The 12,694-nt window shown below is 38.7% G+C and overlaps 1 protein-coding gene across 1 annotated transcript in view; it reads right to left on the bottom strand.

Moving 5' to 3' along the window:
* The window catches only part of LOC105929750 (synaptic vesicle glycoprotein 2B), a 40,785-nt gene that overhangs the window by 20,611 nt on the left and 7,480 nt on the right, over positions 1-12,694 (bottom strand). The window contains exons 2-3 of the mRNA XM_012867649.3: positions 9,000-9,517; positions 4,900-5,126 (exon numbers count right to left, since the gene is read on the bottom strand). Coding sequence (XP_012723103.2) covers positions 4,900-5,126; positions 9,000-9,235 — 463 coding nt within the window. The 5' untranslated portion in view covers positions 9,236-9,517. The remainder of the gene's footprint in view (positions 1-4,899; positions 5,127-8,999; positions 9,518-12,694) is intronic.

Raw genomic sequence — 12,694 nt, 5'->3', positions numbered from 1 at the left:
GGCAGAAGCAGAATGTAAGAAAGCGGAGGAGCAGGGAGAAGATCAGTGTTTCAGAACAGAGTTTGATCCCTCCGGATCCTGCAGGGCTCCTATCTGAGCGAGGAGGAGGAGGAGGGAGCCAGGCTCAACTGAGAGCAGTCAGGAGAAGAAGCTGGGAAATGTGACTGTGGAGAGGATAAAGTGAGTTAAAACAGTCAGAAATACACCATGAAAAAAATCCTGTTTTTGCAAAACATTGCAAACGTGACTTTTATTGTTACACACTGGTTTGTGGCATTATTTGTGACACCTTCCCGTAGAAAAAAAAAACTATTTGTATGTTCACATGATTAAAGCACTCAGAGCCTGTTATTATAATCCCAGACATAAAGTTAAAATAAAAACGATCTCTAATTTCCGGTTACTGCAACATGATGGTGTCTCACTATTGTGAGGTTCAGCTCTCATCTCTCTCTTATTGGTCTATATTTGATCCTTGTTTTGTTCAGATTATCTGCAACCTCATCATATTTCCACCATTGATCTGGGCATTTTCATCCTAATTTATTTATTTTATCCTAAAAGAAAATGTCAGCTGCCGCATGCACAAAAGTTTGATAAAATGCACAAAAGATGCGGGGCGGGCTCCGAAGGTGCAGGGGTAGAGAGCATGACGGAGGCCTCGATGTGGCTGACTCAGGTTCCATTCCGGCCTGAGGTTTTATTTTATTTTCCATATTCATCGTATTTATCATGTATTTACTCATTACTATTAAAAGGCTTTTAGGTTTGAGTTTATTCAGATATTAAAGTGTCTTTCAGATGACTAATCTTTCTCTCCTATGTGACAGAGTAAGGTTTTGTGAAGAGAAAAAATCTCATGATATTAAGTTGTTTTGCAGCACTATCTGCAACTGTGAGGAATTGCCCCTAGCCATCTGTGGTAACTCCTTTCCCAGAGAACTGAATGCTCAATCGTTCTGTGTAACTGAACTGATGTTGAAGGTCATTGTAGTTTGCTTCCCTGAGAAAATAAAAAGTAAGGGGGGGCCACGGATGCACTTCAGAGCGATGGGAGACACATGCCTGAGAGTGTGTTCCTGGCGTTCTCCTTGCAAGAGAAGATCTGTTGTCTTTCCTTTTTGTGTTGTTTTAATGAATGTTTTAGGTGTTTAAACCTGACAAGGGTGTAGAGAGAGATAGATAGATAGATAGATAGATAGATAGATAGATAGATAGATAGATAGATAGATAGATAGATAGATAGATAGATAGATAGATAGATAGATAGATAGATAGATAGATAGATAGATAGATAGATAGATAGATAGATAGATAGATAGATAGATAGATAGATAGATAGATAGATAGATAGATAGATAGATAGATAGATAGATAGATAGATAGATAGATAGATAGATAGATAGATAGATAGATAGATAGATAGATAGATAGATAGATAGATAGATAGATAGATAGACTGGCGCTACTTTAATGCTACAGCACCTAAAAGACTTGCTGTATGTAATGAAACTATGAATTCTGCTTTTTTCATAATAATAATTATAATACATTTACTTGTGTAGCCCTTTTCAATAACTTCTGGGTTAACCAAAGTGTTTTATAGGGAGTAAAATAAAATAAAAACACATCACACACAAGGAATAAAACAGCATTAAGATAAACAAAACATAAGAAACAATAAAAAGATGGATGTTAAATAGGGTTACACTGCCAGTGCCTATAAGATGGGCCACAGCACCATTAAAAATAAAACTCTGTTGCACCAACTCGCTCAGCACGGAGGAAAGACGGCCTCCTTTTTCTCCGCTCCCCATCATCCCTCCATCCAGCTGAGTCCCCGCTGCTCATTAGCTAATTAAACTGCAGGAGAAAATTAACAGCTCGCTCCTAGAAGCTTTTTAGGAGTTAATCACATCAGTGCCACTCCGTTTTCAGACTTCATTAGCTCAACTCACATTTTTAAATTGGTTTGTTTGTGTTTATGACATGAATTAAGCCTCACATGACTTCTGATACTCGGACCGTCCACCCATCCATCGACTTCCACTTATCTAAAGGTGGGCTGGCAGAAGATGCCTCTCTGGATGCCGTTTCTCTATAGAAGAGTCTGGACGCCCTTGTCTTGTTCTTTTAAGACTATAGCTGAGGGTCAGGACATGGGTGAAGCAGCAAATCAAGAGCTTCACCTATCAGCTGAGCTCCTTATTAACAAAAAAGACCAGAGTGACCCTAGCACACAAAACCTAAATCCATCTGTCCGTCTCCTTCACCACCCGTCAGAAACAACACACCAAGAAACTCAAACTCACCAACACAAGGCAGAAATTAAGCAAATTTCCAGTTGATACTCTGTTATCTGATGATTTATCACACTAAATGTCTGATATTTATTTATTTATGCTTGCCTGATAAAAAGAAAAAGCTTTCTATAATTTCTCGAATTCATTAGCTCCTTCTTTTGCTACTTTTAACCCAATGTGGTTTCATCTTAGACCAGGAAATGAGCTCTGTGACGTTAACCTGGCTGCTGGTTGTACCTAAAACTACATTACTTCAGCGCCTGCCTGGTCTTTCAGGAAAGAGCACAGAGGAAAAAGCCAAATCAAAGTCTGCATTCTGTCTTTCAAAGGGTTGATTAAACCTCAGACTTATTTGTGTTAAACAGATGGTCGCTCTGCATGACCGTTAGCTGCAGTCTCTGTTATATTCCAGATGGTCAGCCTTTTCCTTGTATGGCTTTCCCTTTTTGTGTTCGTCTCTGAAAAGGAATCATCCTGGACAAACAGCAGTAAAGGCCATCACATAATGCCCTTTAGCGCTGTTACGGCACCGTTGTTTTCCGGTAAACCGCCCGAATCTGAAGCCCAGAAATCCTTTTCTCTTCAGGAGCGTCGATGATTCTGATGAAACCATCTCTATGTCCAAAGTCTGGTGTTTTTATCTAGTTGTCAACTTGTCACTCTTTTGCTGTGTTTCAGCAGGTAAATATCTTTGGTTGATCACAGAGCAGTTTAGTGACTGCAGGCTCTGTTGGGCTATCAGGGGGAACATGTGTCTTACAGTGGCTGGTCACTTATACAGAGCACATCTATATGAACAATAACTTCACCTGTGTTCAGTTCAAGCACTAGCTCACCTATTTGCTCACCTGTAATCACATATTCTACAGGATATTTTGAATTCGTGTAGAAAATCTTTTATCACTAGCCTTGGGGTTAAAGTGGATGCTGACCTTAAATTTGATGGCCAGATGAGGACAGTTGTGAAGTCCAGCTTCTATCCGTTAAGGCAGGTGGCTAAAATAAAGCAAATTCTCTCCAGCAAGGACTTTGAGGCAGTAATGCACTTCATGTGGGGGTAAGTGCGGGCATATATATATATATATATATATATATATATATATATATATATATATATATATATATATATATATATATATACATACATACATACATACATACATACATACATACATACATACATACATATATGCATCAAGCATAACCCAAGCTTTAGCCACCACAAACATCTCCGCTTGCTCCTCCAGAGGTTTCCTGCCTGCAGCAGATCCTTTTTTTTTCTTATAAAGCTTTTAAACATAACACTGTGTCAGGTTTGAATATCGTCCCTGTCTGTCAGCAGCATCACACACTCATGTATTCATGTCCATGTAATTGATCTGTTTGAGATGCATTAATGAACACATCTGAAGCACACTGAAACAACACACTTCTGAATGGAGCACAGCTACTTATTCACTAAGCCATGAGTGATGGATCAAATGACAGATACCTCTTTAATGTCACTGAGAAATCCATAAAACTCTGAATACAGCAGCAGCTGTGTTTGTCTTACAGTATGCTTCTCTCGTAGCCGTTTGCTCAGTGCTTGCAACTGAAGAACTCATGCACATATCAGACACATGAATAATCACTGGCTCTATATCAGCCCTGAGCATGCAATGTTTGTTAAAGGCACCAACTGATACATCCCCATTAAGGTGGCTCCCATTATAAGTCCATGAACGAGATGATGCAGCTCTAATTTACCATCAGGAAATAACTAATCAGCTGGGTACTGATCTTTGTTAGTGATACCTGAAACAATCATTTTGTACAAGTACTTGCTATTAATGAGAGCTGAATGTTTAGTAAACTGTGAAAGGTGTTGTCTTGTTCGTAAACCTGAATCCAGGTGATCATGGTATACTTAAAGCTGCAGTAGGGAGTTTTGAGAAAACCACTGACTGCCTGAAAATCCACTCCAGAAATGAACAGTTTTGACTGTAAAGCAGTTTGTTTCTCTGCCATTTCTGCACACAGCTGCAGCCCACCGGTAATATTAAGCATGAATGATGGTGGCGCTGTGCAGGGGAAGGGATGTGAGCGGAGAAGTGAACCAATCAGTGCCAGACATTCCTCCTGGCTCTGATTGGTTGTTTCTGTCCGGGAGCGGTCTGTTTCTGCAAATGGCAGTAGGACCCCTGGGAGGAAGTTGATTTATTTATTTTATCTGTCTTGTATTTTACTGTCAGGACAGTTTTAACAAGTTTGCAACAAAAAAATACATTAATATAAAAGTTACCTGCTGCAGCTTTAAAGTATTTAACTAAATAATTTGCAGCAAAAGAAAACACTTCATCAAGAATGTCTCCACTTTCTTTACCGGCACATCCCTATGCAGGACCACGGGAGCTCATCTCCAGCACTCAGTGGGAGACATGAATGATGGGGCCATGGCAGCACAACAAAAATAAACATTCATCACCCAGGGGAACTCCAGAATGGCCAGTTAACCTAAAATCCATGTTTTTAGACTGTGGTAGGAAACCAGAGTATTCTGAGAGACTAACATCTACATGGAAAAGATCTCTGGATTTATTGTCTCAGCTCTCACCTAGCATTCCTTTCTCTCCGTTGGACAGACAAAGATCCTTTTCTGCCGACGGTAGAGCGAACGCCACCACATAGCATTCGACTCCGTCAGCCATCAGAGCCAAACCCAGCACCATGAAGAGCGTCCACTGGAACCTCCCGTGGCCACAGTCCTCCATGATGTCCTCATACTGCTCGGACAACTCCTCCAGCTCAGAAGCTCCGCTGCCGCCTTCTCGAGACTTAGCTCTGAGACATGGAAAAAAGCAAAAACATTAGGACTGGACATATTTTACAGTGATTGCAAAATCTGATGGGTACAAATTAAGAATGACCATCTCAGAGTGGCCATGTGGGTGTAATGATAAAGACAATTCAGACTCTGCAGTGGGAACTGTGAGTTTTGTTAAAATGGTTAAGAGATGTCTGCAGGATAAAAGTGATGATGGGCCAAAGCGAGTCAAAGCAGTGGCCATTAAACAAATGACGAGAAATGAGATGGAATAACTTTTATTCACAATAAATCCAGCTTCACAGGAAGCCTGTTAGCTTTCAGTCGGGGCTTTTTATGTTTTAGATTAAAATATTGATTTGCTGCAAAAACATTATAACATTCACCAAATAGGGATAATAAAAACAATAACAGTTGTTAAATACTTCCTATAAATCTGAGATATAATCATAGAAAGGCACCATTAATGCAGTTTGCAGAGGGATGGACTGTTGAATTTCTTAATCATGTCAATTATTGTTTTAGGCAAGGGAAGTTTATTTATATAGGACTTTTCAGTAACAAGACGATTCAAAGTGTTGTTTTAATAGGGATAAAGAAACAGATATGCACTGAGAGATTTGGCTCCTGACCAGAATCGGACGACTTTCAGATTGATCGAACTCCTTCCAAGACCAGCTGGTCAGAAACGAAAACTTCTGATTGTTTCTCCCATAACACAAAATGCCAACCAAAGATGTTCACATGTGTCAAATCTTAAGTCTGTATTGACTGAAACAAACATTTTCGTATCAAATCCCCAGCATCCAGGTCACCTGTAGCCCTGCATCCTGTAGCACAGGAGCCTAAACCTGTTTGTACTTAGACTTAAATTATTACATAAACATTTCATAGTTTTCTTATAGTGTATTAATTCTCATAAACAATTATGTCTTAATCTTTTAATATTTAATTTAGCATGCAAAAAAAACTGCTAAATGCTGCTTTAGCCTATATTTTTCAGATATTTTATCAAGTGCTTTATTTACTGTTTTAGACATCTAAATAGGCATTTGAGCTCTAAGAATAAAATAGAATGATATTAAAACCTGTTAATGTTAAATTTCTGGATACATCAAACTGAACCTGTTTTTGTCTGTAATGACAAGGTAACAGCTGTTTTCATATTTTCCATTTCTTCATTATATATTCCAGTAAGTATAGTTTGGAGGGGTTTCTTCTCACTCTGAGCTGGAAAGCTTTTAATAATATTGGGAAATCTTTTTTTTTTTTGAAAGCCTTTGTTTGAAATTTTAAATATTAAAGACATTCAAATCTAAGATGTAAATCACAACATTATGAAAAAGGCAAAGTGTAAGCAAATAAACGCATGTTAAACTTTTGAATGAATGGATAAGGAAGTCCTTTTATTCTGACATTTCAAGCCAGTAATATCCTTATAGTGATACAGCTTGCTTAAATGGTAAATGGCTTGTACTTTAACTGGTTTTGACAACCTCCAAAACGCTACACACTACAATCAGTCATTCACTCCCTGACGGTGGTGAGCTATGTTAGTAGCCACAGCTGCCCTGGGGCAGACTGACAGAGGTGAGGCTGCGACTCTCAGCAATTTTCTAAGTATACAGTGAGAGCAGCAGAGCAACAATGAATACCTGAAACCGAAGCTAACCGCTAAACTAACCACATACATAAACAGTAGAGTGCATGCGAAGCCAGCAAGCTATGGTGTTACGTGAGCACATCAGAATGATTGGCATGTGGGACAACCAACAGATAAGGCGATACGCCCAGAACTTGAGGGACAGTATAACAAAAAAATTGTTTCTTAATAGGATTACCAACTATAGCTTTAACAGCGAGAGAATGTTGGAGGCAAGTCACATTTACTTTGTCATGAAATGATCCTAAATTCTTTAATACAGCGTTCATCTGGAGTAATATTCATGTCGTTATTATAAGCTATAACTAACATCAACAGATTGTTATGAGCCATTGACATCCCGAAATAATCCACAAAAGTCACTGGCTAACAATCGAGCCAGATGCTCACCCATCAGCTTCGTTTCACTCTTCTTTACATGACATAAAAACTGGTAATAAGAGTTGAGTCTCAGACCTCAAGTCCAAGTCTCAAGTATTGAGTGCAAAAGTCTAAGCTCGAGTCTATATTCTTTTATATTTGCAATTTAAGTGAAACTCAAGTCGCCATTGCTGATACTAGCACCCTATCAGGTCACACTAATAACAATCTACGATGTGGACACTCTCACTGAGGGAAACAGGCTCAATGTAAACAATTTTAAACATCAGTAAGGTGTTTAAAATGAAGTCAAATGAAGCACAGAAATGGAGAAGCTACTTAAAGAAAATGTATTTTCTAAGAAATGTTGAGACTTGTCTAGTGTTCATCCAGAGAGACAGACCTTGATCAGATAATAGGAAGGCTAAACGACTTACAGCAATGATTCTGGGAATTAGAAAAAAATAATCGTGGCCTTCAACCGCTGCCTTTCATGGAAAGTGCAGCATTCATGTTGGTAGCCTTTATTTAAAACTTACAGGTGAGGTAGGAATCTAATATCTAAGGAATACACACAGGAAAATCTGTCTTTATGCTAACTATAATAGCTAATATAATATACTAAAGAAAGATTGAAATGTGAACTCCATAATCATTCTATCTTTGTTTTAAAATACACAAACCTTGTTTTACAGCAACTACTGTCTCACACATGCTAAGACATTATCTTTGCTCCTATTATTAATAATAAACCTTCTACTCAAGAACATGCTACAGACTTCCTGATTGCCAGAGAACTCCTTAAAGGTTTGAATGGGCTCAGGGTTTTGGATGTTAATTACAGTAATTAATACGATTTTCTTTACTGTTCATTCAGCATATAGAGAACCTTAAAAGATCACTCACAATAGTTTAGCTTACACTGAACAACTATTTGCCTTAGCACCCACAATGTGCAAACTAAGAGATGAAACTAGACCTATAACACGCTGAATAAGAGCAGCGGTCACATTTAAAAGTCATGAGCTCTAGAAAACTCAAAACTATGGCTTGTTTGATCAGGGTTCAAAGAGAAAATCTTCACTATCCTAGACGACTAGAGCAGCACTACTTATACTTGGAAAGCTTCATCTAATCTTGGAAAACTCATCTAATTAAAGCACAAATCATCCTTCTTTGGACGTATGGCCACAATGCACAGCACAATGTTTGGAGAAAACCAAACAGTATATCAGCACAAACACGTCAGCGGTGAGGAGGACGGATGACTTGAACTTGTTTTGCTTTACATGATTAAAACATAGGAAAATAAAAACAGAATAAAAGAAAGTTGGAATAAAATGTGGGACAATTCAAGCAAAATAAAACATGGGAAAATGGAAATTAAAAGCAAATTTTAACGATTTTAAAAACAGTTGGACTACAAAGTTAAACTAATGCTGTTTCATTTAACAGTTTACCTAAAACAGTCAAAGGCAATCCTAAACAAATGTCTTTTTTAATCTTGATTTAAAGGCACTGTCAGCACTTTTACAGTTTTCTGGACGTTTGTTCCAGATAAGTGGAGCATAGGAACTAAACACTGCTTCTTATAACAGAATAACTGAGAAGGAACGAAATTAATGTTTTGCAATGGCCCAATCAAAGGCCAGCCCTTCCCCTGATTGAAATGCAAACATAGTTAAATGATTAGAAAACTCTCCACAAAATGGATAGGCTCTATATTAACTATATTTTGGCTTCCTTGGACCTGATTTTCTTAGACCAGTGCCTGATTTTAGTAATTATAGGAGTGTGACCTTCAACAGATGGGAGGATTGTTTGCAGATATTTGTCAGTGGGAATTTAAAGGTTAGACCAGCCTCACCGTGCGGCTCTCTGGGCAGCCTTGACCTCGTCGGGATGCGGGATCCCCTGGTACTCTCCTTCATACATCTGATCCTCTTCATCGTGTCCCTCGGTCACGTCGCTCGCAGCGTCCTCTTCCTGGGGAGGATAGTCTGCCTGGTATCCGTATCCATCAGGTCCACCGTCTTCTCCGTAAGTCCCATAGCTGTCCCCACCTCCCTGGTGATATATGTTGTTCTGGTAATGGTCCGCCATCTCAGCTTGGAAGACCAGCTGTGTTATTATTTAGTAATGGTGTAACTAACGGGCTTCCTTTGGCTGGTTTGCTGGATCTTCTGATGTTCAAACAGAAAGGCGACTGAACGGACGTCTTTCTTTCCACTTCTCTGTGACCAAAAACTAAACTCTACAGAGATCTCTCATCGTGCCTTCATTCACCATGATGTGCCTCCCATTCATTTGCTTCAGGTGGCTGCAATGATATGTTGCTGGCAAAAAGCCCAAAAAGCCTGTCTGGTGTCTTCATCCGCTTCGACTCTGAAAACAGAAAAATACACATTAGTTCATTCTGACTACACAGAAAGGATATCTATAGAAACACATGCAGTGCCGACCTCAATGTGCCCTTTCAGGGTCTGGTGGGATAACAAAGATTCAATTTGTGGAAAGACATCATTAAGTACAGTGGAGGATCTGTGATGCTGTGGGGCTGTTTCTCTTCCAAAACACCTGGGCACCTTGTTGGAGTACATTTCATTATGAACTTTTTAAAATGCCAGGACATTTTAAGTAAAGATTTGAAACCTTTGTTCTGATTCTAAATTGATGTATTTGAATTAAAAGTTGCATTTATCAACTTTTTTGTGTGAGATTTAGCACCTGCAATAACAGAAGAAATGTTGTATTCCATAACATCTCTTTAACAGGAGAAACTAAACATGGCTTGGTGTTTATTTTGGAGGAAAAAAATGTTTCTTTCTCATTTCAATTCAATGAAATATGGGATGTTTTGTTTTATTTTAATATTAGAGTATTATATCAAACTGACATAATGAATGATCTAAAAGCAGACATCAGTTGCTCCTTGATGGAAACACAGAATAAATTCAATATTGCCCGATGTGAGAGTGAATATGATACGCTGAGCAGTTTCCACTTTGTTCATCAGCCAAAACAGCAGATTGTTAGAAAAACAAGCTTCTGTGGTTTTTGTCTTCCCCCCGAGGCTGAAGGTGATCACACAACATTGTTCCATTAGGTTAACAGCAGAGCACCATTAGTGGTCAGGGCGAACACTGCTGGAGCTGTTGCTGCACTTTGCTCAACAAAAGCCAGCTTTGTTTATCCGTCCGTTGAGGTTTGTTGGTTCGTCAATTTGACATAGTGCTGCAACGTGCAGCACCGTGGAGCCCACAAGGTTCTCCTCCATACTCTGGTCATGTTCCTTCAGGCTAGGGATGCACGATAGATCTGCATTAACATCAGTGTCAGCCCATGTTAGTGATTTTTTACCTTATGGTTCTGACAGGTAAGACTGTGTCGATCTTAAAGGGACAGTGTGTAACTAATTTGGCTTTTTATTTGCAAAAAATAAAGTATTGTTTTCATGAATACTTATTCTGTGAATGCCTAATAACAATCACATAAAAAATGAAAAAATGAAAGCATTCTCATGGCATAGAATTAGTAGTTTATAAATACATAGGTGCACCCATTGGAAGACGCCATGTTGAGAATATACAGCTGCTAAATGTATACAGCTTCTGTGTACATATTCTTTTTACTTCTTATTTTACTGTATTCTTATTTTTTGTCTGCACCATCAATACCAAGTCAAATTCCTTGTAAGTGCAAACCTACTTGGCGATTAAACTTGATTCTGATTCTGATTCTGATCCGGGTTATATTACTGATTTCAGTAGCAAAAAGGGGACAAACTACCCATTTTTCCTATATGTCTTCTATATAAAGACGTGCTATCTGTGGAGTAGAAAACAAGCAAAGACAACCGTAGATCATTCTATTTGCCGTTTTCTGTTGAAATAGCGGACTACCCAAACTCTTTGCCCAGCGAGAGGAAAGAGAAAGTAAGTAAGAGAAGAAAAAGTAGTAATAATCGGGAGAAAACGAGAGTCTATATCGGCGCAGCTATTATTACCAGGTGGCGATAATTCATGAGGAAGCAGGGAATCAAAATGGATGCGAAGGTTGCAGCTTTCTGATGGACAGGTAAATTAATCCAGTATAACAGTGAAGATTATTTTTGGTGTTATGTTAGAAACGGGGCAGTTTAGTCCAGCAACTACTCTGTCCTCCCCTCAGAGACGGGTAGCTTGGTACAAGATACATGGAGGATATAGTTCTTGACATTGTCACATTTATGACACTGAGGGGCTTCAGTAGTAGTTATTACGCATGAGGGTGAACCATGCTGTGTTACTTTAGGCATGTGACAGTGATGCAGTACAGGATTGTGGGGTGTTCAGTCAAAGCAGAGAAGCAACATCAACAGTTAGGCTGTGCTTTCTGTTTCGTTTTGTTTTGTTTTTTAAAATGGAGAGGAAAATATATAAAATCGGTGTACAATATCGGTAAATACCAGTTTTCAACCATAAAAGCAATATCAACAGCGGATACTGATATTGGCCCAGATTTTCATATCGGTGCATCTCTTCCTCAGGTAAAAAACTCTTTTAAAGAAGCCTAGTCTAGATGAGGGCACAGTGTCGGAGTTTGTAGCAATGTTGCATTACAGCAAGAAGGTCCTGGGTTCAAATCCTGGCCTGGGGTCTTCCTGCAGTTTATATGTTTTCCCTGTCCATGTGTGGAGAGTCTTTAAACTTCTCAATCAATCACCTAATCTGGGCAGCAATAAATTGACCTCTGGTAATAAAGTAAAAAAAAAAAAAAAAAAAAAAAAACACCCTTGGTGTTATATTTGACCAAGACGTCATTTAAATCCCATATTAAACAGGTTTCTAGAGTTTCCTTTTTTCACCCACGGAATACTGCCAAGATAAGAAATATTCTGTCCAGGAGTGACAATAAAAAACTAGTCCATGCATTAGTTACTTTAAGGCTGGACAATAGTAATTGTTTACAATCAAGAGGACCACAAAGTTCTGATGAAAATCTATTTTAGCTTCCCTTCATTAGCTCTACTAAATCAGTAATAGAATTTAAAATTCTCCTTTTCACTTATAAAGCCCTTAAAGGTATATAGCCACATTATATACTTATAAAAAAGACCAAAAAACATTTGATCAGGATAAATTAAAGCTTTATACACCAAGCCTCCATCTTGATAGTGTTTTGTTAGTCCATTTTGAGGCTAGAATTCTCTCTGGGTACTCCAGCTTCCTCCCACAGTCTAAAAACATGACTGTTAGGCTAATTGGTCTCTCTAAATGGCCCTTCTTAGTTGTAAGTGTGGGCATGGTTGTTTGCCCCGTGATGGACTGACAACCTGCTCAGGATGGACCTTGGCCAATGAACGCTTGAGGTTTTTGATGGTCTTGTCAAACAGACCTTATATAGACAGCACGTAGAACAGGAAACAGCATCTGGGGAGTTAGGAGAATATGATCATGTTTGCAAATCTCTGTCTGGTCTTTAAAGTCTTGCATGGTCTTGCACCTCTTCCTCATGAGGTCCCTACTGTACCTTTCAGATAGAGTAAATTCAGTCAAAACTCATTTTCAGTAAAAGCCTCTC

The sequence above is a fragment of the Fundulus heteroclitus genome, chromosome 2 (genome assembly GCF_011125445.2).
Source record: "Fundulus heteroclitus isolate FHET01 chromosome 2, MU-UCD_Fhet_4.1, whole genome shotgun sequence".
NCBI classification, from domain to species: domain Eukaryota; kingdom Metazoa; phylum Chordata; class Actinopteri; order Cyprinodontiformes; family Fundulidae; genus Fundulus; species Fundulus heteroclitus.
Note: the sequence above shows the minus strand (reverse complement) of the source record. Positions and strands in the feature narration are given on the sequence as shown.